General features: G+C 54.5%; 2 protein-coding genes and 1 pseudogene across 2 annotated transcripts in view; 2 read left to right on the forward strand and 1 right to left on the reverse strand.

The window, feature by feature from the left end:
• LOC101621289 (keratin, type II cytoskeletal 3) overlaps window positions 1-166 on the forward strand; it is a 7895-nt gene extending 7729 nt beyond the window's left edge. The window contains exon 10 of the mRNA XM_012732303.1: window positions 12-166. Within this exon, the coding sequence (XP_012587757.1) occupies window positions 12-166 (155 nt within the window). The remainder of the gene's footprint in view (window positions 1-11) is intronic.
• Window positions 167-3811: 3645 nt separating this feature from the next.
• On the reverse strand, window positions 3812-4417 carry LOC101621527 (annotated as a pseudogene).
• Window positions 4418-18512: 14095 nt separating this feature from the next.
• On the forward strand, window positions 18513-24581 carry LOC101621760 (keratin, type II cytoskeletal 3). The gene is made up of 7 exons (XM_012732507.1): window positions 18513-19174; window positions 20633-20853; window positions 21816-21876; window positions 22472-22567; window positions 22734-22898; window positions 23695-23820; window positions 24357-24581. The coding sequence occupies exons 1-7, from the start codon at window positions 18521-18523 to the stop codon at window positions 24579-24581; spliced, it is 1548 nt and encodes a 515-aa protein (XP_012587961.1). The 5' UTR covers window positions 18513-18520.

Consider the following 24581-nt stretch of genomic DNA (forward strand, 5'->3'; position numbering starts at 1 on the left):
CGGCAGCAGAGGCGGCGTCGGCGGCAGCGGCTGCGTGCCCAGCGGAGCGGGCTCCAGCTCCGGGGGCGTGCATTCCTCCGGTAGCAGTGGCTACAAGTCGTCCAGCGGCAGCAGCAGTATCCGCTTCTCCCAGACCACCAGCTCGAGCCAGCACGGCTTCAAGTGATGCCCTGGGGCCACATCTCCAGCCCTCCTGCTTCCCCTTCGGCTGCTTCCGCTCTCCCTGGCCTCAACACACCTCCACTTGCTTTCCTTCAAGTTCCCTGGAGAAGGAGCTTCTCCACTGCAAGCCCCTTCTTGAGTCAGGGACCTCCAGCTGCAAGTCCGGCCGCTGCTGCCCCTGGGTGAGCCCCGGCCATGGCCGCCGACTCTGGACAGAATGCTGCCACCCCACCAGCGTGGCACCCACCAGCGTGGCAGCCCAGCTCGAGCTGTTCCCACTCTGGGCCAGCTCTCTCACTAGGAGTGATGGTCTGAAGCTGGCACCTCTAGGTCTGAGCCCTGAGGAGGCCGTGGGGGGCCCAGTGTGGGCGGGGGAGGACTCTGGCCTGGCGGTCGCCGGGATTCCTGCCCCACAGGTGGGTGCCATCTCCTGACTTGCCTGCCTTCTTCACTCCCCGAGCTATGGATCCTCTGGTGATGACTATTACACTTCTTCAATAAATTGCTTGTATCTCACATGCTGGTGTTTGGCTTTCACTCAAGGAGTCAGAGGGCCAAGGCGGTGGGGTGCTGGGGAGGGGGGTGGTCTTCCAGGAGCTCAGGAGGACACTGGACAGTCTTGGCTTTTCCTTTATCCATTGTTTGGCTTTTTGTCATAGGTCTGTCCGAGAATATTGATGATGTTTGAGTGGGACCTTCCTTACTTCAGCTTGTTCCATCCAGCCTCCTGGAGCAGGCCTCCAGGGTCCAGGCTTAGCAGAAAAGGCTTCTGCAGCTCATCGAGGGAAGAGATTCCACTGGGTCTTTGGTGCCTTGGCTGTATCCCACGTCAGCCAGAGCAAACTCTCTTCCCACACATACAGTTCCTGCAGTCGGAGGGGTCAAAACCCTCCTTTCTCTGCCAGGTGCTGCTCCAGTTAAAAAATACTACAAAGGCCTGGGTCTTTTGCCAGTTATGACAAATGTGGCAAAACAGAGCTCCCCCCGGGCTTAACCAGGCAGGTACTGGAGGAGGTGGCTTCCGGGCGAACGCAGAGCTGGGTCGAGTCGGTTTCCTGTTCACAGGACCTTGGACACAGGCCAGCTTGCCCAGGCGGGCTGAGGCAGCAAAGGCTTCTGTCAGGGCTTCTGGGGGTGGTGGGGGTGATGGTGGTTGTCAGTCCCCTCCCGGTAGAAAGCAGCCAGGCCCTAAGAGAGTGGGGACGAATACATGCACAGTCTTCACTCCAAGCAAACCAGGATGGTGAGGGTGGGCGCCATCCCTGGCGAAGCTCCTTCCAGGTGATGTAGAGTTAGGAATGTGGAAGATGCAGGACCTTCTCCTCTATCCGAATTTCACCAGAAAGCGTAACTCTGCACCTGGGGGCCAGGGCAGCTGCTGGGGGAAACTGAGGGCTTCGATGCAGATGACGATTAAGAATTGTCATCTTTCCTGCTCCACACCCCCAAACCCACCCAGCTGCACACCCTTGAGCATGGTCAGATTCTGGCTCATAAATCACGGTGGATAATGCGCCTTCTCAGGAGTCATTAGAGCTGGACGAATAAGGAGGCATCTGTACTTCTAAGTGATGGCTCAAGGAGAGGGCCAGGACATGGCCGCCAGAGTTCTGAGCTCAAGAGGGCATGAAGCTTTTGCCATCTGCTCTACCAACAGCAGCCCTGCCCCAAGCTTAGAGAGACTTGAAATACTTCTTATTGCAGTAACCTTGGTTTGTAACTTTATGCTTTTCAGGCATATAGTCTTCCAGATCAGCACTTCGTTCTGCTCAACCCTGAAAGTCTACTTTCTGCCCATCATCACACAATGAACCCCTTGTCCCATCTATCCACCCCTTCCCTTCTGATAACCATGATTTGTTCTTACAATGGAAATGCTTTGTGGGTTCACTTGTTTTTTTTTTTTTTTTTACCTACCACATGAAATCCCATGGTATTTGTCTTTCCCTAACTTATTTTACTTAGTATAACACCCTCTTGATCCATCTCTGTCATTGGTCAGTCTCTGTTACTACGGACAGCAGTTTCATCTTTCCTTTTATCAGCAGAGTAGTATTCCTTTGCGAACATGTACCACATCATCTTTATCCATCAACAGGCAGCTAGATTGTTTCCAACTGTTGCCTATTGTAGATAATGCTGCGACAAACACCGGGGTACATGCATCTCTTTGGATTAGTGTTTTTGTCTTCTTCAGACAACTACCCAGCAGTGGGGTCATGTGATATTTTTATTGTTCCTATTTTGAGGAATCTTCATACAGTAAAGCATGAATGGTTGCACCAATTTACATTCCCAACTGTGTGTGAGGTTTCTGCTTTCTTTGCATCCTCCCCGACACTAGTTGTTTCTGCTGTTTGGATGATAGCTGTGGAAGAGACATTTTGAAGTTTCTACAGCTGAGAATTCAATAAATTCTTGCTCATTTTTTCAAGGCTTAACGGTGAAAGGCAGTCCTACTCTCTCACTAAAGCTATGTACAGTTTGGGTATTTTGGAAGCAGAACAGGCTGGCAGCAGAACAGAACTGGCCTTTTAGACACATTACAAGAAATGGCAAGAATCTCTAGAGCAGCATCCTGGTCCATGTGTTGCTTGAATTACTGGGAAGAGTCTGACTGTCATGGATAAAGCCAGCTTCTAGCTAGACCCAAATGCTGCTGCTTCAGTCTCTTTATCCACCTGCTCCATGTGGGGAGAGCTACCTCAGGGTTGTGCAGTGTGCAGAGGACTCGTGAAAGTTTGCTGGCCACTTGAAAGAATGACTAGAGCAAATACGGAGAGAAGGACTGCCTGCCCTCCACCTGACAGTAAGATTCTAGGTCACTCTCTAAGACAGGATGGAGCTGAAGATTGATGATGGGACCCAGAACCCTTCTGTGAGGAGAGATGGTGGAGGGTCTACTGCAGGAGGCAGAGAGATGGAAGGATACTTGGGCTTGGGAGAGGGGGTCCATCAAACCATGTTGGAGAGGAAGCCTGGAGCAGGCTGGGGAAGGAAAGAGCTTGGGAAACATGGAGGAGAGTCAAAGTGACAGAAAGACCAAACCCCAGGACCATCCTAGGACATTGGGGCTCCATGGCAGAGGCCAGGCTAAGGGCTGGAGACAAGGGGGCATTTCTAAGTCTATGGGAGACTGGGAATCCTGAGCTTTGATGACTAGAGGAGGCAGTGTTTTGGCACTCCCAAGTAGTCAAAACCCTACACAAATAAGCCAGAGTTAGAAAGACTGGAATTTACCCAAGCAACATTGCCGTGAGCACACAGAGACGCAGTCTGGCTGTGGTATTTGACACAGGGAGTTTGTAATGGCGTTGCTCAGGGGACAGGGGACATGTGTGCTGGGGGGAGGGGCTCTCCAGGTGGAATGCTTGATGCAGTCTTGCCCCAGAGCGGTGTGACTCTCAGAAGAAAGTGTCTTCTTGGCAGGAGCACCGGGGGCTACTGAGTGGAAGAAAGTGCTTTTTAGGAAGGTCAGATGACTTAGCTTTTCGACCATTTTGTTACGACCTAGCATTCACAAGAGTTACAGAACAGTGTTTCTAAGACACAGCCTTCCATCATCACAAGCAGAAGTCTCTCCTGACCTACTGGGCTCAAGGTGTCCAGAAGGCACCGCAGCCTGGAGGCGGGGGCTCTCGCCGGGGCTCTACTGGGAACTTGGCATAGAAGATGATTTGCACAACGCAGTCACCACTAAACCAGTGCTTAAGTCCAGTCCTCGGCCTTCTTTTTCTGCTTTGTAGTCCAGAAACATCTCCTTAAATGCCAGAAAGTCCGTAAATGTGAGTAACATGTCGAATATGTCATCAGTCACTTCATCTTTCCGGTACCTTAACGTAGTTGTGAAGGCCGCCATGTTGAATCCGGGAATCCGCCTCAGCAGCTGTTCCTCGATATACCTTTCAACTAGAGAAAGGTACTCATGAAAAATTGGCATGTAGCTGAATTTATTCTCTTCCGTGTCTTCAAATTCTTGGTAATATCTGTCCATGAAATTTCTCTGCAGTACCTGGAACTCGGTAACCATGATAATGTCCTCGATAGATCCAATCACGGCATCAAATTCGGCTTCAGAGGCAGAAGATACGGAAAGCGCGAGGCTCTCTTCCTCCACGACCACCTGTACTTGCCCCTTGCCCATGCTGCCCTGCTGAGCTGTCCCGCAGCCTCCCAGCAGCCTGGGGCTGGGTTGGCACTTGCGCCCCATTACCTGCGTCCGGGAGCCCCGCCCCGCCGCACACAGCGTCACCATGGCGAGGGCGTCATTCTTAATGACTGCACAATATTCCTCTTGGTGGATGTGGCACATTTTGAAATCTACTATTCCTGCTCTCCCCACCCTAGTCAGCTGTTGCTGCTGTGAACACATGTCTCGGAATGTGTCCTCGGCATTCCTTTAAGATAACTTCCCTAGGTGTGAAATTGCTCAGCCACTGAGACTGGCAAATGGTTTTATACAGTCAACCGTGGTCAAGAAAGATTATACCAATGGATACTTAGAGAAGTGGTGGAGATGACTTCCTCTTTCTCCAGTCTTACGAATACTTTGCGGTATTCTTGTACAATGTGGACAAGTTTTTAATATGGAGTTCTTGATGAAAGGACTATTTTGTTTAGTTTGATGACAATTTGCAGCCCCTCCCCTAGGCCCCTGGAGACGCCAAGACAGGCACGCACGTTGGCGTGAGAGGGCTAAGAAGGTGTGAGAGGATGGAGTGGGGGGGTGGCGTGGGTCAAGGCCTTCTAATCATCAGTCTTTTCTCCCACCCAGGCATGATCTGCATTTCCTGTACACTTAAGATGGGCTTTGGCACACGTGGTGTCTTTAGCAGAGAGGGAAGCCACCCCCTAACGGCTGTAGGTTTAGACAATCTGTCTTTCAACACTCCAACCTGAGCTTAGGGTAAGAGATGATGTGATGGGAAGAGTGTCCAGCGTGATGATGGAGGTAGTTATTGGTACCCACCCAGAGGGGCCGTGCCAGAGCATGAGAAGGTGGACAGACATTCTCCCTACAAAACCTGTGAGACCACAATGGGTCAATGCTGTACTGGGTGACAGGGATTCTGGGGGAATGAATAGATGGGACCCTGTCCTCCTGGTGCCTGTGGTATGGCGGGCAGGGCTGGGGCCCTTGTTCAGGGGAGAAGAAGGAAGGGAATACAGGCAGCAGAGCCCATGGGGGTTTCATAGGGGAAGAGACAAGGTGCGGGAATCAGGTAGGTGAATGGGGGCCACTGGGGCCGTGAGTTGACAGGAAAGGTAGAACTACCTGCAGAATTACAGAACAATGAGGGGATGTTCGGGCCACTCCTGGCCACCCCAATGGTGAGTGCTAAAGCTCACTTTAGTGGCTGGTCCACTCATTTAGGTCTTTTTAAATGCCTGGAACATTCTGCCCCAATATTCACCCCTCTGCTCCTCAGCAGACGTGCAGATTTTGCTGCTGGTCCAGGAGTGGACCATCTGGGGGGCTGCATGGACATGCAGCGAGTAAGACTTGCAGGTGTCTCAATCTGGAGGAACCCAACTTTTCACTTGCTCTTCCCAAACTCCTCCCAGGTTCTGTGTGAACCTTGTTCGTTCTGGGAGTCAGTCAGCAGAGTGACACCAGGGAACACTCGAGCTTTGGGGAACGAAAGAGCCACAGGGTTATGTACTTGAACCTGCTGGCTGCTGAGAAGCGGGGCTCGAGGCTATGACAGGCACGAACCAAGCTCCTTTCTCGCGGGAGTTTGTTCTTGCACAAATTCTACAAAGCCTACATAAGGCTAAGTACAGGAAAGCCTGAAATGGAGGCTGAAATCACAGCATAAGAAATCGGTGGTGGTGATGGTGGGGGGTTAGTTTTATCCAGGGAATGAAAGCTACAAAGTCACCCAGTTAATGAACCAAATTCCCTGGGACCTAGAAAAGGCTCACTCCTCTCTGTGGCAGACTGGCTTGCTTTCTCAGAAGCCTTTTGAACCAGAACATCTCCCTGCATCCAGAAAAAACAGTGAGCTGGCCCCCCAGCAGACTGCCGTGAGCCCCCAAGAGCTCTGGCGCTTCTGTGCCACACGGCGCCTGGCCAGACCATGTCAGTCCTACAGGCCCCAGACAGGCTTCGGGGTCACGGATGTGTCGTGACGGGGGCGGGGGCTTTGGGAGCAGGAGGCCCTATAGTCTTGGGGGGAGCCAGAGGTCTTGCTCACCGTGGCCGGAGTGCCAGTTTGGGGGCTCAGCATGGGGATACTGAGGTGCCTTTGTGGGGAGCCTGTGCAGGGGGAAGGGGTGTGAGAGGCCACTGCGGGAGGGGGCCCTCAGTGCTGGAGGGGGCCTCGTGGCTTTGGAGGGGCTTGCGGGGGGGCCAGGGGCTTTGTGAGCTCATGGGGCTTATCCCTCAGCACCCAGAAGGTAACCACCAACCAGTCTTCTGAAGCCCCTGAATATGGGGATCAACTTTCAGACCAGGGAAGTGAAGATTCAAGAAGGAGCAGGTGGAGAACCTCAGCGTCACGTTTGCGTCCGCCATGGACGAGTGGAACACCTGTGGTGGGGAAGGGGCCTGCCTGGAGCACGCAGATCCGGGCGGGGTGGCATTCCTGCTCACAAACTGAGATTGGGCAGCCGAGACCGCGCCTCTGACCGAGCCACAGGTGTGGCTCCTGCAGCATCAGCTCAAGGTGCTAGAGACCCAGAGTCTCCTGCCAGAGGAGATGGCCACCCCCCAGGCCAGTGCTGAGCTCTTTTGGAGGGCTCCGCTACATCACCCCAGCCTGCCGGGATGCGCTGCTGAGCAAGCGGGGCCCCCGGGTGGGGAGTGGGCAAGCTGCAGGTGCTCGTGGAGAGCAACAGAAGGAAACGAATGATGGAGGTGCCTGGGAAGATGGCTGCCAAGGTGTGGTGCTGCGGTGATCATGCTGCAGGTGAGGAGGTGCGTGGGATTTCCAGCTGGGAAATTGCTCTCATGGCTACCAAACCTGTAGGCTGCAGGATGATGGTGTGTCTAGCACAGTGTGGGCACAGAGGGGCCCCGTTCAGGCTGAGGCAGACATCCCAGTATGCCAACATCTAATAACAATGGGCTCATTTGCTGTTCACTAGAATCCTCTCACCGCTCCACGCCCCCAGTTACATACATAAATCTTAAATGATAAAAATGCATACATAAATAGCTCTTTTTAAAAAGTTGATAACAGCAACCTCTGTAACACTCACTTCGGGTGCTGTAGATACTCAAGTGTCCAGATTAAGCTCATGACTCACTAAATCAGAATTTCTAGGCACAGGAGCCAGGAATTGATAGCTTTCACAGAACCCCAGGTGATCCCAACTTACTGCCAAGGTGAGAACCAATTAGAGAGTTGTTGATCCTGTGTGGTGAGGGAGGCCAGGGCAGGAAGTAGCCCTGTACTGGGCTGATGTGGGGGGCAGGATATACATCCGGGATACAGATGGAGGAGTGAGCAGCCTGGGGTGTTGGGGACAGCTACAAGGGAAGGCAGCTTTGGGAATGACCAGAGGCCTTGGCTCATGCTGGTGAGGGTGATTTCCCAGCTCAGGAGACTCTAGAGACGAATATGATGTTCAGGGACAACAGGGGGTATGAGATCAACTCATCACATGAGTCCCCTTTCTATTTCTAGAGTGCCAGAAAAGGGGTGCCAGTGTCCTCCTAAAGGCCCCACCACCCTTATTGTCCAGGCCACCCAACTGGCTTTTGCCTGGCCATGTCCAGGGAATATTCACCAGCAGCTCTGCCCCAATTTGGCCACCACCTCCTGGGATAAGCGGCTTCCCTGGCATGTGGGCTCATACCCATGACATGTCTTCCTATGAGGATGAGTTTAACAAGCAATCAGAGGCTGAAGGGGGGTGGACGGAGGGGTGTGGGCTGAGCAGGAAGCAGACGGAACAGAAGGAAAGCGGTGAGGAGCCATGTCTTTTCTGAAGCAGCTTTTCCAGATGTTGTCCTGATGTTGATGGCCAGTGTGCAGGACAGCACCAGTCCCGTGGGAAGTGGTTTTCTGTCTGTAGTTAAGATAATCTCTCAAGTGGTTCACCAGTTGAACTTTGCATTATTCATTTTTGATGATTGACAAGCACCATTATAATCATGCATGCTATAAAAGTTGATAATTATCTTTCTAGCACTGAGCTTTGTTGGTAAATCTCTGCTGCCAGGTATGTCTGCTGTGCATGATTTTTGCTGCTACCTCCATACAAGCATGGTATCAGTATTATGAAATGTGATGGCAAATAATGAGAATAATGTTGAAGCTAAGAAACCTGGTTCGTTGTCCCTTATTTTCAGGATGCAAATGCTTCCTGCATGAGCAAAGTGAAGTCCAAATGGAGAGTCTAACCAGTGAGGTCAACTTCCTGAGCGCCTTCTACAGAACCATTCTCCCTTTCCCTTCCCCGTCCTGAGAGCTTGAGGTTCTGGAAAAATCAATACTTGAAAAAATTTTTTAGTTAGGTGTTACTGCCTTCCCAGGGGTTACTCTGAGAATTTCATGTATAACTCGTTTGCTCTCCATAGAGGTGGGTATGCTCACCCCCATTTAACAAAGGAGGAAAAGGTGGCACAGGAAGGTAATTTACCCTGTGCCAAAGTTAGCAGTTGGTGTCACCAGTGTTTGAACAAAGGCTGTGAGGCTCCAGAGCACATGCGAATGACACGTGTGTAGTTTTGTTTGCTGCGATAGATGTGGAGGAGAGTGGGTGTGTCTGGGCTGATGGTGGAGACTGTGCTCTGTCCTTGGTGCTGAAATGCGACGCAGCCACGGGGGGGGGGGGGAGAGAACTCTATTTCAAGAGCCTGACACTCATCATTTCTCCTTCCAAACTCAGTTTCTCTGATTACCTACTTTAGTTATGATTACTTGCATTTGTTTACAGATTCCTAAGATTAAGTAAACTTTGGTTCTAAGCTCCACTTGAAAAGAGGGAAAATGGGTGAAGGGAGTTAAAAGACATAAACTTCCAGGTATAAAATAAGTTTGGAGATGTAATGTACAGCATAGTGGCGGTAGTTAGTAATACCATACTGTACATTTGAAAGTTAATGATGGAGTGGATTTTAAAATTTCTTCTCACCAAAAAATATTTTCTAACTATATCAGATGTTAACAAGAGTTGTGTAGCAATTATTTTGCAACACATACAAATCAAATCATTGTATTGCACATCTGAAACATAATATTTGCCATTTATGTGTCAGTATATGTAATTTATATCTCAACAGAAAAACAAAAAAGGCCAGGTCCATGTTTTCCCCACTTCCCTTTAAAACTAAGATTAAAAAAATATTTCTCTTGAAGTCTTTATGAAAAATAATAAACCTCATATGATTTAGCAGGTCTTCGTCTTTGCTTCAATTGCTGGAGAAATCTTTTTCCCAGATGATTTAATCCATGATTCCTTTAAAAAAATTGGATTGCTATTTTTAGTGTAACTCCCTTATTATTATTAGAAAGAGAGTGATGTAGAAATAAAATCAAAAAGTCTTCTCTGGATTGAGGCTAAGCTCATGCTAAGCAACTTTGCCAATGGGCATTCACAGAGGAGTAGAAGGTAACAAATGTTAGGTGTTATCATTCATTCATGTGCTAATAAACAATATCTGCTTCTCAGGGATGTCTCAAGTTCAAAAAGAAATAATAAATATAAAAAGTACTTTAGAAAATGAAAGATATTCATAGACACATAGTACTATATTTATGCAAATTGATTCACAGCTAGATTATAAAGTCTCAGTTTCCCCCAACCTTCAACAAATTCTAGTGAAACTGAAAGTGGCAATATAAAGAAAACATAAAAGTAGAGCAGGATGATTATTTCAAAAGGTACCAGGAAAAGAAAAAGTATAAACTTTAAGCCAGAGGTATTCCCACTGGTAGAATCCAGCAACTTATGTGGGTCTTTCCTTCCTCCCTCTGCAAAACCTACTTTCAGGTAAAACCTGATCAACTCATCCCCTTTTTATTTTGCCTTTTAAAATGGTTTGTGTTTCTGATCTATTTTTACATATTTCTTCTGTGGCCACCTGGGGAAACTGGTGCCATTTCTTCATCTCAACATCCTTCATCACACCTGCACAATCCCTCCCTCACCCCTTATGTGGTGCCTGCTGTGCACCACTATCTGTGCCCTGCTGGGTCTTGGGATCCCGATGTTCTGTGTGCCCAAGTCAGAAGGTGAAGGGGCTTCTCTATGGCAGCCTCTCTTTCCTCTGTGGGTTGAACCGCCCGTTGTTATCACTTTACTTAACAATTAGAAAAAAAGATTTATCTATTTATGCATATAAGAACTGGGGCACAGGGAAGATGTGTGTGTGTGTGTGGGGGGGGTGGTGAGAGGATTCCCCAGAGACAGAGTGGGGAGCAGAACAGGAAGATCGACTGAAACACACTGCTGAGGGGAGCAGCGGACGGGTCAGGAGAGGGCTGCTGGGATCGAACTTGTGCTGCAGTGGCTGACGATAACTTCATAGAGCTGCACTTTAACGTGTTGCACCACCAGGGAGGGCCCTCCATTGTTAGCACTTTAAACAAAGTTCATTTAGACTTTTCCCTACCCCCTTTCAGGTGGACAAATTCTCCTATTATGGATGCTGGCAATCATTTCCCCCTCGGGTTTTTGCATCAGTTCTCACTCTGTCACCATCTTGCTAGAGGGACCCCCTTGAGTATAAAGTCTTTAAAAGGACTGTGTCATATATGGCTTGTATGTTACATAACATTGGGCAGAAAATGTAAACTATAGTGCCTGTTGACGGATGCACTGATTATATCTTACAAAGCAAGTGAAAGCTTGGCACAGCTCGTAGAACAAGATAAGCACTCAATAAAAGGGCCTAGTACCATCACGCTTTCTGAAACCTGAAGAAGGCAAACACAATAACATGACCCCCTGTTGACCTAGGGCCTCCTTATCTATCTTCTCCTTGCTCCCCACAGATACCCTTTGGATCTGGAACCCAACCCGACCCTCAAAGTGAGGCTTGGCTAGCCCAGAAAAGGGGCGGACAAGCGGCTTCTTTTCATGCATCTGACCTTGCAGGTGAGTTTCACCCTGAGCTGGTCAAGCCTTTACGTAGAAGACATTGTGCCACCATATCTCCCTAGGCGGACATGTACAGCTGCTTTGTTTGAATATACATGTAGGGTTTTAAATTACATTCATCTCTGTTAAATCTCTCTGGTTAGATTTGGCTCAAGCTCCAAACTCAAATTATTTTTGGGTTCTAGTCCTGTGTGCAACTTAGTTGGTACTCTGACTAGCCTCAGCCCTCTTAGATGTTTGAGCTGTGTATTTTGAACTATACACAAAGATGTTTTCTCTGGGCTGCACTGAAACTTCTCTTTAAGTAAAGCAAAAAAGCTTATTTGTAAAAGAGAAAAATGGGATTGGAAGAGCTCATTAAAAACTTTTTATTATGGAAAATCTCAAACAAATAAAAATAGAGTAGTGCAATGATCACAGTGGCATCTGCTTCTTTTATCTCTTGGCCCTCTGCCAGAGGGTCTGGTTGCTGGTAACCCATGTTCTCTCGCCGCCCATTAATGGCCACGGGAGATTAGATTGCAAAGGCTCCCTTGGTTCCCTCCCAGAGTCTTCCTCCTTCTGAAGATCACCCTAAGCCCTGCTTAGTAAATGCCACACCCTGTCTCACTGCTCTCTGGACATGGGACACAATTCTCCCCTACATCTTTACCACTCTAGTGGTTTTCCTACAACATGGTAGAAGATCAAAATGGAGAGTCCGACAGACAGGATCACCTTCTAGAAGACCTCTGAAACCACAAGGCCTTGCTTCCTTCTGATACGGTTTCAAGGTCTGATACTCCCAAGTTCTGTCCTTTTTTTCAATCCTCTCTTTCTTCTACATCTCTTATCAGATTCCGGGGTTGTCATTTTTGTAAAAACTTGCCATCTATCAGATGTCTTAACCTCTCTTTCTTTGTTCTCCCCTCTTTTCTGTGTCCCCCCACATCTGTGATTGCTAGCACCTATTGATAACATTTCCCACCCTCTCCCCCCTCCACCCAAACCCACTGGACAAAGAAGCCCGTGAATGTGTGGTCAGTGGCCTGGTGTACAAAAGCCTTTTCTTTCATCAGCCTGATGACAGAGATTTTTGCCTGTATCTTGCATCATTTTCAAATGGCACCACTAGAAGGCTAATTTTGGGGGGTTTGCAGTGGGGAGCACTACTTGGATGTGAGGGGACTGGCTTTATGTCTGCAGGATCACAACCAGCTCCAGTCATAACCCAAGGACACATCTGTCATCCTGTCCAAGGACACCTGGAATGTGGACCTGGATGGCGTCACCACTGAGGTCAAGGTCCCAAATGAGGAGATGCTCAGAGTGCAAAGTCAAGGCACTGACTGAGGCAGAGGAGATGAACATCTGAGAGGGGCTGGACTCAACATCTTCCTTCACTTAGTCAGCCCCAGCCCAGCTTCCTACACTGTTCTTTGGGATAGTCAGGCACCCTCTGAGAACTGGCTCACAGTGACACAGACCTCACAGAGTCTCCGGCCTCTGGGAGGGCTGGGCATGATAGAGAAATGTGAGCAAGCACTCAGGTGATCAGCGTGACAAGTCTCTGCTGTCATCAGCACCACCATTACCACCACCACCACCACCACCACCACCACCACCATCATCATCACCATCACCACCATCAGCATCACGACCATAATCACAACCATCACCACCATCACCATCACCACCATAATTACCACCATCACCACCACCATCACCATCAGCACCACCATCAGAGCTGTCAGGGCCTTGCACTAAGATTGGCATCCCTCTGGGAACATGCAGCAATGGGGGCACAGGTGGGCACAGGGAGCATGGCTGGGCTTACCCCTTCTGCACTCTCCCTCCTCGGTCCCCTTGCCTCACTGCAGCCTCTCTGTCAGGACATGTTCATCATCCTTAACTGAGCAAGCGGCTGACTGAAGGCAACCCAGGAAGGCGAGCTGCAGCCCTTCATGTTCTTCAGTCTGAGGAAATCACTCAAGATGCTCCCGGGAGGCTTCCTTCCAGGGCAAGCTCTTTAGAGGACTGCTTTTGCCCTCTGAACACAGCCTGGAGATTGTCTCCAGGGTCAGATTTCACCCTGATGGACACGGGTTTTAATTTAAGCAGTCAATTATCTTTCTTTTTTTAAAGATTTATTTATTTGTGCATACAGAACTGGGGTACAGGCCAGAGGTGCAGGGGTGGTGAGAGGAGTCACCAGAGACAGAGTGGGGAGCAGAACAGGGGAGTAGTGGGCGGGTCAGGAGAGGTCTGCCACACCATGTGGTCACCTCCGGGGCAGGCGGGGATCGAACTCATGCTGAAGTGCCTTTAGCTTAGTGCTGTGCTTTAACCCTCTGCGCCACCAGGGAGGGCCCCAGTTATTTTTTATTGATTTCAAATTCAGTTTATTGAGGTCAAGTAGGTTTCCATTGTTGTCTCTGCTCTGGGGGTCCTGGGTTTAAGCCTCTACACTCATTTTCATGGCCTTCCCACCACCAGGGCACCCCATGCCATCACCCACCTCACTCTCTGCTCAGGTTTGCATGCCTCTTGGCAGAAGGCAGGGGCATCAGCAGGCGGGGCAGCGCCTCGGTCTCCCCTCCTCGTTCCTGGTCGACCCTCGCAGTCATTCCCACGTGGGGGTTGGGTTGTATGAACGTATTTGTCTGTGAGTCACTGGGGTATGTGTCTGTGTGTGGTATGCTTGCCCATTTGTGTCAGGTCCGATAAGTGAAAGGGCTGTAAAGAGTCAAAGACACTCTGCAAATGTCACAGACGATTAAATGTGGGCACCTGTATTTGAGGTTGTGGCTTGGCTATTTTTGGAACCAAGAACTTCCCAAGCTGGACAAGGCTGGCTGAGTACTGGGGCCAGTGGGAGGCTGCCCCGGGTATGGGCCTGGCCTCCAAGGGCTTCCATGCTGGTTGAGGAATGAAAGACGCCCTCATTTGACTTACGGGGCCATGGGTATCCCCAGGACAGCCAAGAACTCAACAGGCTGGGCTGGTCTCGATTCCCTAATTGGTGAGTCAGTTTGGGCGGGGGGAGACAGGGGAGAGGTTTAAGTCAGGAGGGTAGAAGGAGAGCCAGCCAGAGAGGACAAGGCCGTGCCCAGCGCAGAGGAGTCAGGAAGCAGTGGCTGGCCATGGATGCACGGGAGGGAGGGAGGGGGCGGCGGGGCGGGTCTGCCCAGCATGGGGCATGCCATGGCCTCTGACAGGTACCGTGAGTGGCCCTCGCCAGGAAGGCTAGTGCAGCCAGACTCCCCTTGCTGGGGAGTGAGGCAAAGCCCTCCTGGGGACTGTGCTGGGACGAGGCGGGCCCTGCTGGTGTGCTTCTCCCTCCTCCCCGTTCACGCGTCGCTTCCCAAACACAGCGGCACTGACCAGGGCTTGTACCGTGAACTGGGCTGCGGGCAGACGCAGACACGGATGCCACCCAGGGACCTTCCCAGAGGCCGGAGTCCACGTGTGCATTGCAAGCATGGGCTCCAGGCAGGCCTGATCCGAACGGGGGTTCTGGCTGTGCCGTCTGCAGGGCCCCTGGAAGTCATTTCACTCCCGAGCCCAGTTTTCCCCTCGTGTGAGTGGAGCTGAATGCCTGTTCCTACAGGGCCGCTGAGAGGAGGCCTGGGAAGTGTTCCTGAGAGCTGCGCCCCGGCGGCGCCCCTGACCTGCATCTCCGCTGCTGTCACACCCCACGGTGAATGCTGCAGGTCCCTCAGCTGACCCCCGACTCTGCCCAGCAGCCACCCGAGGGCTGTCAGCTCTAATTTGGAGGCCTGAGCTCAGCTGCAGGGAGGCCCGAACCAGGCCACCTGCTTCTTTCTGAGCCTGCCTGGCACGCTCTGCGGCCTCCGGGGCTGGGTGGGTCTCCCAGGGACGAGGCAGGTTGACGCTGCAGCTGCTGGGCCCAAGACTGTCTTTCCCAAGCTCCAGAAGCCCTGCGGCCGGTTCCTGGACGGGGCCCACAGTTCACCAGGTATAGCCAGCGGCTGCTTACGCGGCGGGGCTCTTCCGACTGCAGAGTGGAGCCGAGTCCTTCTCCGCCCCGCCACGCCCCCCGCCCCCCCTCTTCGCCAAGACCTGCTGACCCAGTGTCCTCAACCAGTGCGTCTCTGCAGAGTTCTCCCGTGGCGCCACTCACCCACCTGCTGTCCCTGAGCTGACACCATCACCCCACTGCCGTGCCGGTGGTCGCCAAGACTGTCCTTGGCCCCAAGCCTCTGAGTGACCTGTTTCACGAGAAGCCAGGGCCGCTGTGTCCCCGGCTCCCCGGCAAGGGCCCTGTTTCCTCAGAGAAGCCCCGTGTTTCTCCTGGGCCCTGTGCCCTCAGCTCCAGGAAAGCCCCAGCTGTGCCCGTGCCAGTGGTGGGACTCCTGGCCACCACCTCTCTCTTCCCTCCTAGGAGGAAGCAGGAGAGCAGCTTTATAGTCGCAGCTGGAGGGGATTAGCAGTGGGCATTGCCAGGAAGGAGGGATTTGGGATGGGCCCTCATTAGAGTCCCAAATTTCCACCCCAATTTCTGTGGAATTTGTTCTGATGTTTGAAAGGCAAACTGACTTCTCAGCAGATTCAAACTAGGCAAGGTCACTGGCACCCATCAAAGGGCGGAAACCCATCGTTAATTGTCCCGTAGCATTTCCTTTTCATGGCGACGATCTGAGAGAAGCCAACAGGGGCGGAAGGCGGTGAGGGCATTCCCCGACCAGCTCGCAGGGTCTCTCTGGAGGCAGGTGCAGCGTTCACGGCGGGGTGTGACAGCAGGACCCCAAAACACGAACGGACTTTGAGCCAGGCCCCACCTCACCTGGCAGCAGCCAGGGCAGCTTCGTGTGCTGTGTCTGAGCCTCTGGCCCCCAACCCAGCCTCCGTCCATTTCCCGGGTGGAGTCTCCCCTGCCTCATCCGTGTCAGCACGCTGAGACACAGGGCTAGGACGCTGCCCTGGGGCCCTCCCCCTCCCCACCTCCTACGTGAACCCCTGCTCTAATCTAGAGCCCTCCGTGTGCTGAGGATACTGAGGCAACAGAAAACTGGGGGCACTGAGTCGGGGCAGGACCCCGCCCCGTTCTCAGCCCCTGCCTGGACCCAGTGGCCAGGTGTTGGTCTCTCAGGCCAGCAGGATGCTCTGGGCGAGAATCAGAGCCTGGGGATGGGCCAGCACCTAGGTTTTAGGGACAGGAGGGTGATGCCACGCTGGGGGCACAAAGGGCATCAGGGGGCTCCCTGTGCTGGGCGGGAAGCTGTGACGGGGCTGCGCGTCTCGCCAGCCTCCTCTCTGCATGTGGAGCCTGGGACCCAGCGCCGGGAACTCGTGGGGTGGTGGGAGCTGGAACCTCTGTGGGCCGCGGTCTCCCAGCCACTTGCCCAGAGCGCGTGTGCCTGGGCAGGACTGCAGTTGGGGAACCCCGCTGACACAAACTGCACCCCACCCAGTTAACTTGCAGGACACCCACCTCCCAGCCCTTCGGGTTTAGGGTACCTGTGCCCAGGAGCCAGGGTGAAAATGGACAGAGGCGGCATGTGAGGACGAGTGTCCCCGGGGCCAGCGTCTGAGGAGGGGGGTGGTCAGGTTGGAAGGGGGGGAAGGACCCGTTTTAAGGGGGGCTACCTTCTGCAGAGACTCATTTTCTGGCAAGCACTGTGGGCTTCACGGGCAGGAGTGTCAGGTACCATTTAATAAGGTCAAAAACTGGGCCCTCCCTGGCTGTGCAGCCGGTTAAAGCGCAGCACTAAGAAGCCACAGCCACTTCAGCATGAGTTCGGTCCCCGCCCCGGAGGTGACCCACATGGCGTGGCAGACCCGCCCGCTGCTCCTCTCAGCAGTGGACTTCATCACTCGGCCTGCTCTGCTCTCCACTGTCTTGGGTGAAGCCTCTTACCCCATGCACCTCTGGCCTGTACCCCAGCTCTGCGTGCATAAATAAATAAATCTTTAAAAAAACAAACAAAAGAACTATGCCCCTACCTCTTGCTCAGCAGTCAGGCTTGGGGCTGAAGGAATTGGAGGCCAGGATTTGAAAGTGACTGACATACCACACTTGACAATCAGAGAGACTTATCTCTTCCTTCATTCGCTCAACAGACTCAGGAAGAGCCAGCATTTTCTTTTTAATTAAAATACGTGATTGGTGATAAGGGACATGACATTAAGTGGGGCTGGTGTAAACATAGGGATGTTAGACATCAGCGTGCCCTAAGAAAGACTTAGAGACGCGAGCCCGCTAAGTAAGAGCGGAGGGGGAGCGAGGCTGCTGTCCTGAGAATTTGGAATCTTGAGTCAAATGAAGCCAGAAACTTGTCTAGTTCTAATGTGGAAAAAGATCAATGTGAAGAATCTTAGGAAACTCATCTACTCCGAGATCTTGATGTGCTTGGCCGCGATTAGCCCTCTAAGAGGCACCACACGGACAGAAGCAAAGAGACCTCAGGCAACTAGTGCCTTGGGCCCTTCGCGCGTGTGGCCCGAGGCCAGTGTGGGTGCTGGCCGGCCACTGTGGGGGTTCCGACCCTCACCTCCCGGTTCACGAGGGCGGAGCCAGGAGAAGACCCGCTACTCTCCGGGCCGGCGGGTGGCGTGTCTCAGGGCAGCGGAGGGAAGGGGCCGTGGAGACCCGGGTTCGTTTTCCTAGTGGGGCCGTGTGAGGGCTGGATGTCTGGCCGGGGTCGGGCCTCCTGTCCTCGCCCAGGCTGGCCTTCCTGCACCTCCCGCTCCCAGGTCCCTGGCTGCCAGCTGCCTTCCCGCAGTGCTCTGCACGGTCTTCCTTCTCAGCCCCTCGCACCTCTGTTCCCCAAGTGGCCCTTCTTTACTCCCTCACTGCAGCTCTTCCTTGAGGCCCCAGCCCCCTGCCGGGGTCTCTCCCAGGGTGATGAGATCCCCCAGACAGTGCCTCCACCTCCCGCCCCCCCCCCAACTCTGACTTTTCTCCTGGATGGGTTGGCCGAGTGGCTGTGAGGATGCAGCAGCGGTAGAAAAATGCTGACCTGTCACTGCTGGGACAGCAGCCTGAATCTCTTGGGGATTAGGGGCTGTGTCCAGTCCTGTGGAATGGCCCCTCTCCCGACTTAAGCTGATTTCGGGTGAGTAACCCTGGGAAAACAAAGCCACTTAGAAATTTGGGGTGATTACCAAGGTGTGTTGCGAGTTTTGGACTCGACCTCTTGCTGCCAGGCAAAGCAAAGCTGTTAATACCTCAATTAGCGGCTGGCTGCATCCGCCAGCCAAGCTCCCTGGCCCTATATAAGGGCCCTCTCTGGCCCGGAACCACAGAGGCTCTCGAGTTTGTCCAGCTTCTAGCTCGCCGCCTTGGAATACCTTGCTGCGCACCATGAGTCGCCAGGCCAGCTATGGCCAGCAGTCCAGCAGCAGCCGCCGCCACGGCTTCAGCGGTGGCTCGGCCGTGGTGTCCGGCCAGGGCCGGATCAGCTCCTCCAAGACCTCCCGCTCTGGGGGCAGCAGCGGGAGCATGGCTTCTGCCTGCGCCATGATGGGAGGAAATTTCGGCAGCAGGAGTCTGCAGAACCTTGGGGGGAATAAGAAGATCTCCAGCAGCGTGGCCGGGGGCAGCTTCCGACCCGGCGGGTTTGGGAGCGCCTGCGGGTTTGGAGGGGGCGGGAGAGGAATGTGTGGGAGCTTCGGTGGAAGAAGTGGGGGCTTTGGAGGATCAGGGGGCTTCGGAGGGTCAGGGGGCTATGGTGGAGGATCTGGAGGCTTTGGAGGAGGAGCTGGGGGCTTCGGTGGCGGAGCTGGGGGCTTTGGAGGAAGTGGATTTGGTGGCTCTGGTGGATTTGGTGGCCACGGTGGTTTTGGTGGGCCCGGCGGTCCAGGTGGCTTCCCTGGGGGAATCCATGAAGTGACGGTCAACCAGAGCCTCCTGCAGCCCATCAACGTGGAGATCGACCCCCAGATCGGACAAGTAAAGACCCAGGAGCGTGAGCAGATCAAGACCCTCAACAACAAGTTCGCCTGCTTCATCGACAAGGTGGGCCTGTCTCAGGACAGCTGGAAATTAGGCAAAGCTGGACCGAGTGGGCTGGTCTCTTCTTCCCGCTCTCCTTGTGATCTGAGGAAGGCCTCGTGGGTTCGCCTTATAGTTCCAGGACAGGCCTGCTCGACAGCAGCAGGCGGTGAAGAGGACTGTCCCACTGGAGAGGACAATGCCCCTTCACCTGCCCCCCACGGTGGCTCATCAGAGGCTCGGTGGAGACCGCTGCCATCTTGACGCCCCTCACTGTTGCCCTCTGCCAGCTTACCCAGGATTCCTCCTCTACCCAGAACAACTGGGAGCTGTACCTCTGTGAGAGCGACTGACTCTACCAGGGCTGAATTTGTATCTGCGAGATGGGCTGATCTGCCTTCAGCTTAAGGAAAGGGGTGCAGAGCGCTCTGGGGGGGGGCAGGGTGAGGGGTGGTTCTCATAGAACTTGAGAGTGTGAATGTTGAACATTTCCAAGCATGTGAAGAGGTGCTTGACAGAGAGGCCGGGGCCCTGGTAGCCCGGGCGAGGCGCCGTGGCAGGTGTGACTGGAGGGCTCAGGGAGACACTCTGCTCTCGAGAGACGTGTGCAGGCAGCAGAGGCCTGGGAGAAAGGGTTTGTGGCGACTCTTGGTGGGGTATCACCGCACATGGTGGCCTGGGCAAAGTAGACCTTTTTTTTGGGGGGGGGGCAAAGCTCTCGAACGTCAAGTAAATTGCTAGGGAAATTCTGCCCCTCCAGCAGAAGGTGGGGTCCAGTGTCTTAGGGCTTCTCATCAGCAGCTCTCGTCATGCTTTAAGGGGGGTTGCCGGCGTTGGGGGTCCGGAATGTCCAGCAGAAGGCCTGACGCACATCTCGTTTGCTTTACCTGCTCAAACAGCTGGCCTTGGACTTGTGTCCAGACATGTTACAGCAAATGGAAGTTTGAGACAGCTTTACCCAGTGATTCCGCTGGACAGAGCTCAGCCCTGCCTTTAGCCAGGGTGGCAGCCACGCTGGCCTCAGGGCGGCCGGGCCCTGTTTCTGGGGTTCTCTCTGTTGCCTACTTTAGCGCTGGGTCACGAGTCACTGTAAGCCCTGGAGCGCGTCTGCTGTAGGCTGTTGGACTTTCCTGCTGTTTGTTGAGGACACATGATTGAAGAATGGGCAGATAAAGGACACAATACATGGCCAGAGGTCCTGAGTGTCAGGAGGCCTCGGTTCAGTTCGCTCTCGTAACTGGCGTGGGCTTGGTTTTGTCTCTGGGCCTCCGTTTCCTGATCTGCGCAGAGAGCTCTGCTTCCCCACTCTCCCCCCACCCTGCTGTCCACACGGCGTCCTCCTGGCCATCGCAGCAGGCAAAGGCAGGGCTGCCGGGCCATGGGGAGAGCCCGGGGGGCTTCACTTTTGGGGGGGCGGTCATGGGCCCCCCTGCACTGCTGGCCCCAGCGGGTCTTTGATCCTCTTTTCTCACTGGGTGGCAGGTGCGGTTCCTGGAGCAACAGAACAAGGTTCTGGAGACTAAGTGGAGCCTCCTGCAAGAGCAGGACGCTGCCCCGAAGACCCCCACCCTCAACCTGGACCCTTTCTTTGAGAACTACATCAGCAGCCTCAACAGCTTCCTGTCCGGGCTGCAGAGCGAGAAGGACAAGCTGCAGTACGAGCTGAGGAACATGGAGGACATGGTGGAGGACTTCAAGAAGAAGTGAGTGTCCCGGGCCTGGCTGTGGGGGGAGGGGGCGGGGGGCGGGCGGGGGGCCGGGCTCCCCGCTCTGTGACACCTGCCTGTGGGCATCGGGGCTTCACCCCTCTCGCCCTGACCGCCCGTGCTCAGCCTTTAGCACAGAGGCGCACGGCTCAGCTGGGCCTGACGCGCTTGGGCTTTTAATGAATAATGAATGCAGTCCGTGATTTTGAGGGTTCCAAGATGCTTGAAGCTCATCCAGGAACTTTCCAGGTTCAGATGACGCTCTAGCCTCCGTGGGTTAGAGGCCCTTCAAGTTGTCTTGCAAATAGGAGTTTTATTTTTCCTGTCAACAGGCTTCTGAGGGAGAAGGGATGTGTTTCACAGCTAGGAGCACAGGCTCTGGGGGCTGAGGATCTTGGTGACCCCTTTTCTCATCCTGGATAATGGGCGAGTTCCTTTGCTTCTCTGTGCTTCGGTCTCCTCCACAACATAACAGGGACAGTGTGGGTGCCTGAGGCTGTAGAAGGGCGAATGAGTTAATACAGCGTAACCCAGGCACTCGGCCTGCTACGTTTTTAGTGACCCTGTTGAAGTAACTATGAGAGCCCCGTGTTTGCTGTGCTCAGGGGGGACCAGGCACCTCCCCAAATCCCTGGCAGCCATCTACCTGTGGTCACATCCATAGTTCAACAAACAAAAAACCAAACCTGCTTTCTCCAGGAAGGCTTCCAGGATTAACCAGAATAGAGCCCACCGGGAGGGGGCTCCTCGCCCAGGGTCCAGTCCTCGTCAGCTCCCTTGAGGGGCATGTGGCATACAGTAAGTCCTCAACTAGAGCCTGCTGAAGGAGCTAGGGATCCCCTGCGTGCAGAAGGCCTTGAGCGAAACTGGCCAGGCAGGGCACTGGAGTTACATGTGGGAAGAGCTCTGGGCCGCAGGCACATTCCAGAACAGGCAGATCAAAGAGTCTTTCCTCACAGGTACGAAGAAGAGATCAACAAGCGCACAGCTGCAGAGAATGACTTTGTGGTCCTGAAGAAGGTGAGGAGTCTCCCCCCCACCCCCGGCCCTGAACAAAAAGGGCTGAAGGTGGAGGGAGGTAGACTAGACGTTGGGTCCTGCTAACTTGAGAGTCTCTTTTTGGCCATGTGGGAGGGTGAGGGCCACGGAGGGAGCCCCCCCGAGCCGGCTGGGTGGGGAGGAGGGGGCAGGGCTCCTCAGCCCTCGCCTCACAGCACACCGTGTGGTGTTGTGTCTGACGGCACGCAGGCTTCGGACTCTGGTGAGGCCTTGAGCTGTGACAAAGTGGGCATCGTTTTCCAGGCGTGCATTGTAGGAGCTGCTTGGGGGCGCCTCGAGTGCTGCGAACCCGACTCTCCTTGGGGCTCCCAGATCCTCCTTCTGGCTCCGGCCATCTTCTCTTTTTGCCTCACAGCTCCTTCAGCCGGCCCAGCCGGCACAGTAGCCAGTTAGCAACATCAAGGCCTGTCAGTCTGTGCCTGGATAGGCCCCACTGCCCCCCAGGGGAGCCCCTGAGGGACAGGCCCCCTGGGCCCGTCCTCCGGGCCCTCCTGTCTGTGGCTGGGACGGGGCAGAGCCCCCGGTCAGAGCCCACAGCGACCGAGCTCTCCCCCAGGACGTCGATGCCGCCTACATGAGCAAGGTGGAACTGGAGGCCAAGGTGGAGAGCGTGTCAGACGAGATCAACTTCCTCAAGGCCCTCTACAATGCAGTAAGTCAGCTCGCGGGGCCGGGGAGTGCCTGCCTGGCCTCTCCTGGAGGAGAGGCGTCTGGGGGTGCTGTCCTCGGGATGCGCGCCCGGGCCAGTCTCGAGCCCCCTCCTGAGCTGCTGGCCCACGGCTGTGGTGTGCTCAAGGTGGTGTCTGCTTGTGCTGCAGGAGATGTCCCAGGTGCAGTCAGACGCCAGCGACACATCCGTGGTCCTGTCCATGGACAACAACCGCTTCCTGGACCTGGACAGCATCATCGCCGAGGTCCAGGCCCAGTACGAGGCCATTGCCCAGAGGAGCAAGGCCGAGGCCGAGGCACTATACCAGTCCAAGGTGGGTGTGGCCACCCGTAGCTCGGGGGTGTCTCCTCCCTCCCTTCCAGGAGGCCTGCCCAACTCCCGGTCATTCTCTCCGCGCCAGGATGGCCATTCCCTCGCCGCCCTGCGGCCTGGTCTTATGAACTGATATTTCCCTTCCTAGTCAAGGCTTCTCTTCCCGTGACTTTGCCCCAGGAGATACTTTGGCGGAGGTTGGGAGGGGCCGGGCGGGCTGCTGCTGGAGGTGGCCGAGACAGAGGTAGATGCACCCTGCAGAAGCAGCAGCTAGAGTCCTTGGAGTCCTGGCCCCACCACGCCCAGGCTGCGGGCGCCAGGGTGGGGAGGCCTCAGGCTAGACCCCTCTCCTGCCTGTCCTTTACTGCTGGGGACATTTCCCCCCCCCCCCACAAGGCTGGTGCCTGTCATAGTGTGCCTTTCAGTCCATCACTGTCCCAGACAGAAAGGGAAGGAAGTGGGAGGCGGACGGGAGCCGGGCAGAGGCAGACGACAGACGCGGGGAGCTCTGTGTCCCTCGTCTCGGTCCCCACCTCTGGCTGGCGCAGGTGGCTCACTGTCCTGACCTGCGGTGACGTGAGAGCCTGCCCTGGGGGTCCCCGTCTGTCGCCCTAGCACACGTGGCTGTGGGGGCTCTCAGCGGCCCGGGGCGCCTCTCGTCTCGTGGAGGGCAGTGCCCTCCTCATGCAGGTCGTCAGTCTCTGTTTCAGTGTTTCCATCTGGGGCATAAAGGGTCTGGACTAGGCGACCACAAGGCCCCTGTGGGCGTCTGAAGGTGTGCTTTCTCCTGGACACAGCTGGGGGAGCTGGAGAACACGGCCGGCAGGCATGGAGATGACCTGAAGAGTACCAAGAATGAGATCGCGGAGCTCAACAGGCTGATCCAGAGGCTGCGCGCTGAGATCGAGAGCGTCAAGAAGCAGGTGGGCTGGAGGAGGAAGAGCGTATGCCTGAGACTGTGGGCTGCCGGGTGACCCTGTAACTCGGGCTGGACACAGGCCGCCTGTGGAAGGATGGTGTCAGCCCCAAGCACTGAGGACAGAGATGATGAGGAGGCTGGGCGAAGAAGCAGGCTGTGCGAAGATCAAATTGGGAGGCTGGCCAAGGCCACCCACATCTAGAAGGGCTAGGGCGGAGAGAACGCTTCTCTGATAGCTTAAAAAGGCTTCCTGGAGGAGGGAGGCTTCTGAAGACACTCAGGTTCTTGCCATTAGAGAAAAGAGATGCAGGGAGAGTCTGGCTTCTCCCTGGCGGGGGTAGTCCTGGGCGCTGCAGTGACGCTGCTCGTCACCCTCGATGCGTGGGGACTGGGCAGGTGGGGCTTTCCCTCTGCGGACGGCAGTTCCCCTATGTGCCCCATGTGGGGGTGACCCCACGTGGGCCCCAGGGTGAGCACACAGGCGAGCCCCCGTGAATGCCCCTTGAACCTGAGTGGGGCTCCTGCCCCTCCACCCTGCAGAATGCCAACGTGCAGACAGCCATTGCTGAAGCCGAGCACCGCGGGGAGATGGCCCTCAAGGATGCCAACACCAAGGTGCAGGAGCTCAAGGCCGCCCTGCAGCAGGGCAAGGAGGACCTGGCCAAGCTGCTGCGCGACTACCAGGAGCTGATGAGCGTCAAGCTGGCGCTGGACATGGAGATCGCCACCTACAGGACCCTCCTGGAGGGCGAGGAGTGCAGGTGA

The sequence above is a fragment of the Condylura cristata genome, unplaced genomic scaffold, assembly GCF_000260355.1.
Source record: "Condylura cristata isolate star-nosed mole 26May11 unplaced genomic scaffold, ConCri1.0 scaffold00034, whole genome shotgun sequence".
Taxonomy (NCBI): domain Eukaryota; kingdom Metazoa; phylum Chordata; class Mammalia; order Eulipotyphla; family Talpidae; genus Condylura; species Condylura cristata.

Bases quoted from the DNA above. Each gene is read 5' to 3' on its own strand.
- LOC101621760 (XM_012732507.1), top strand. From the start codon at position 18,521: ATGAGTCGCCAGGCCAGCTATGGCCAGCAGTCCAGCAGCAGCCGCCGC. The intron at 20,854-21,815 runs GTGAGTGTCCCG...CTTTCCTCACAG, and splicing joins GTGGAGGACTTCAAGAAGAA to GTACGAAGAAGAGATCAACA. The intron at 21,877-22,471 runs GTGAGGAGTCTC...GCTCTCCCCCAG, and splicing joins ACTTTGTGGTCCTGAAGAAG to GACGTCGATGCCGCCTACAT.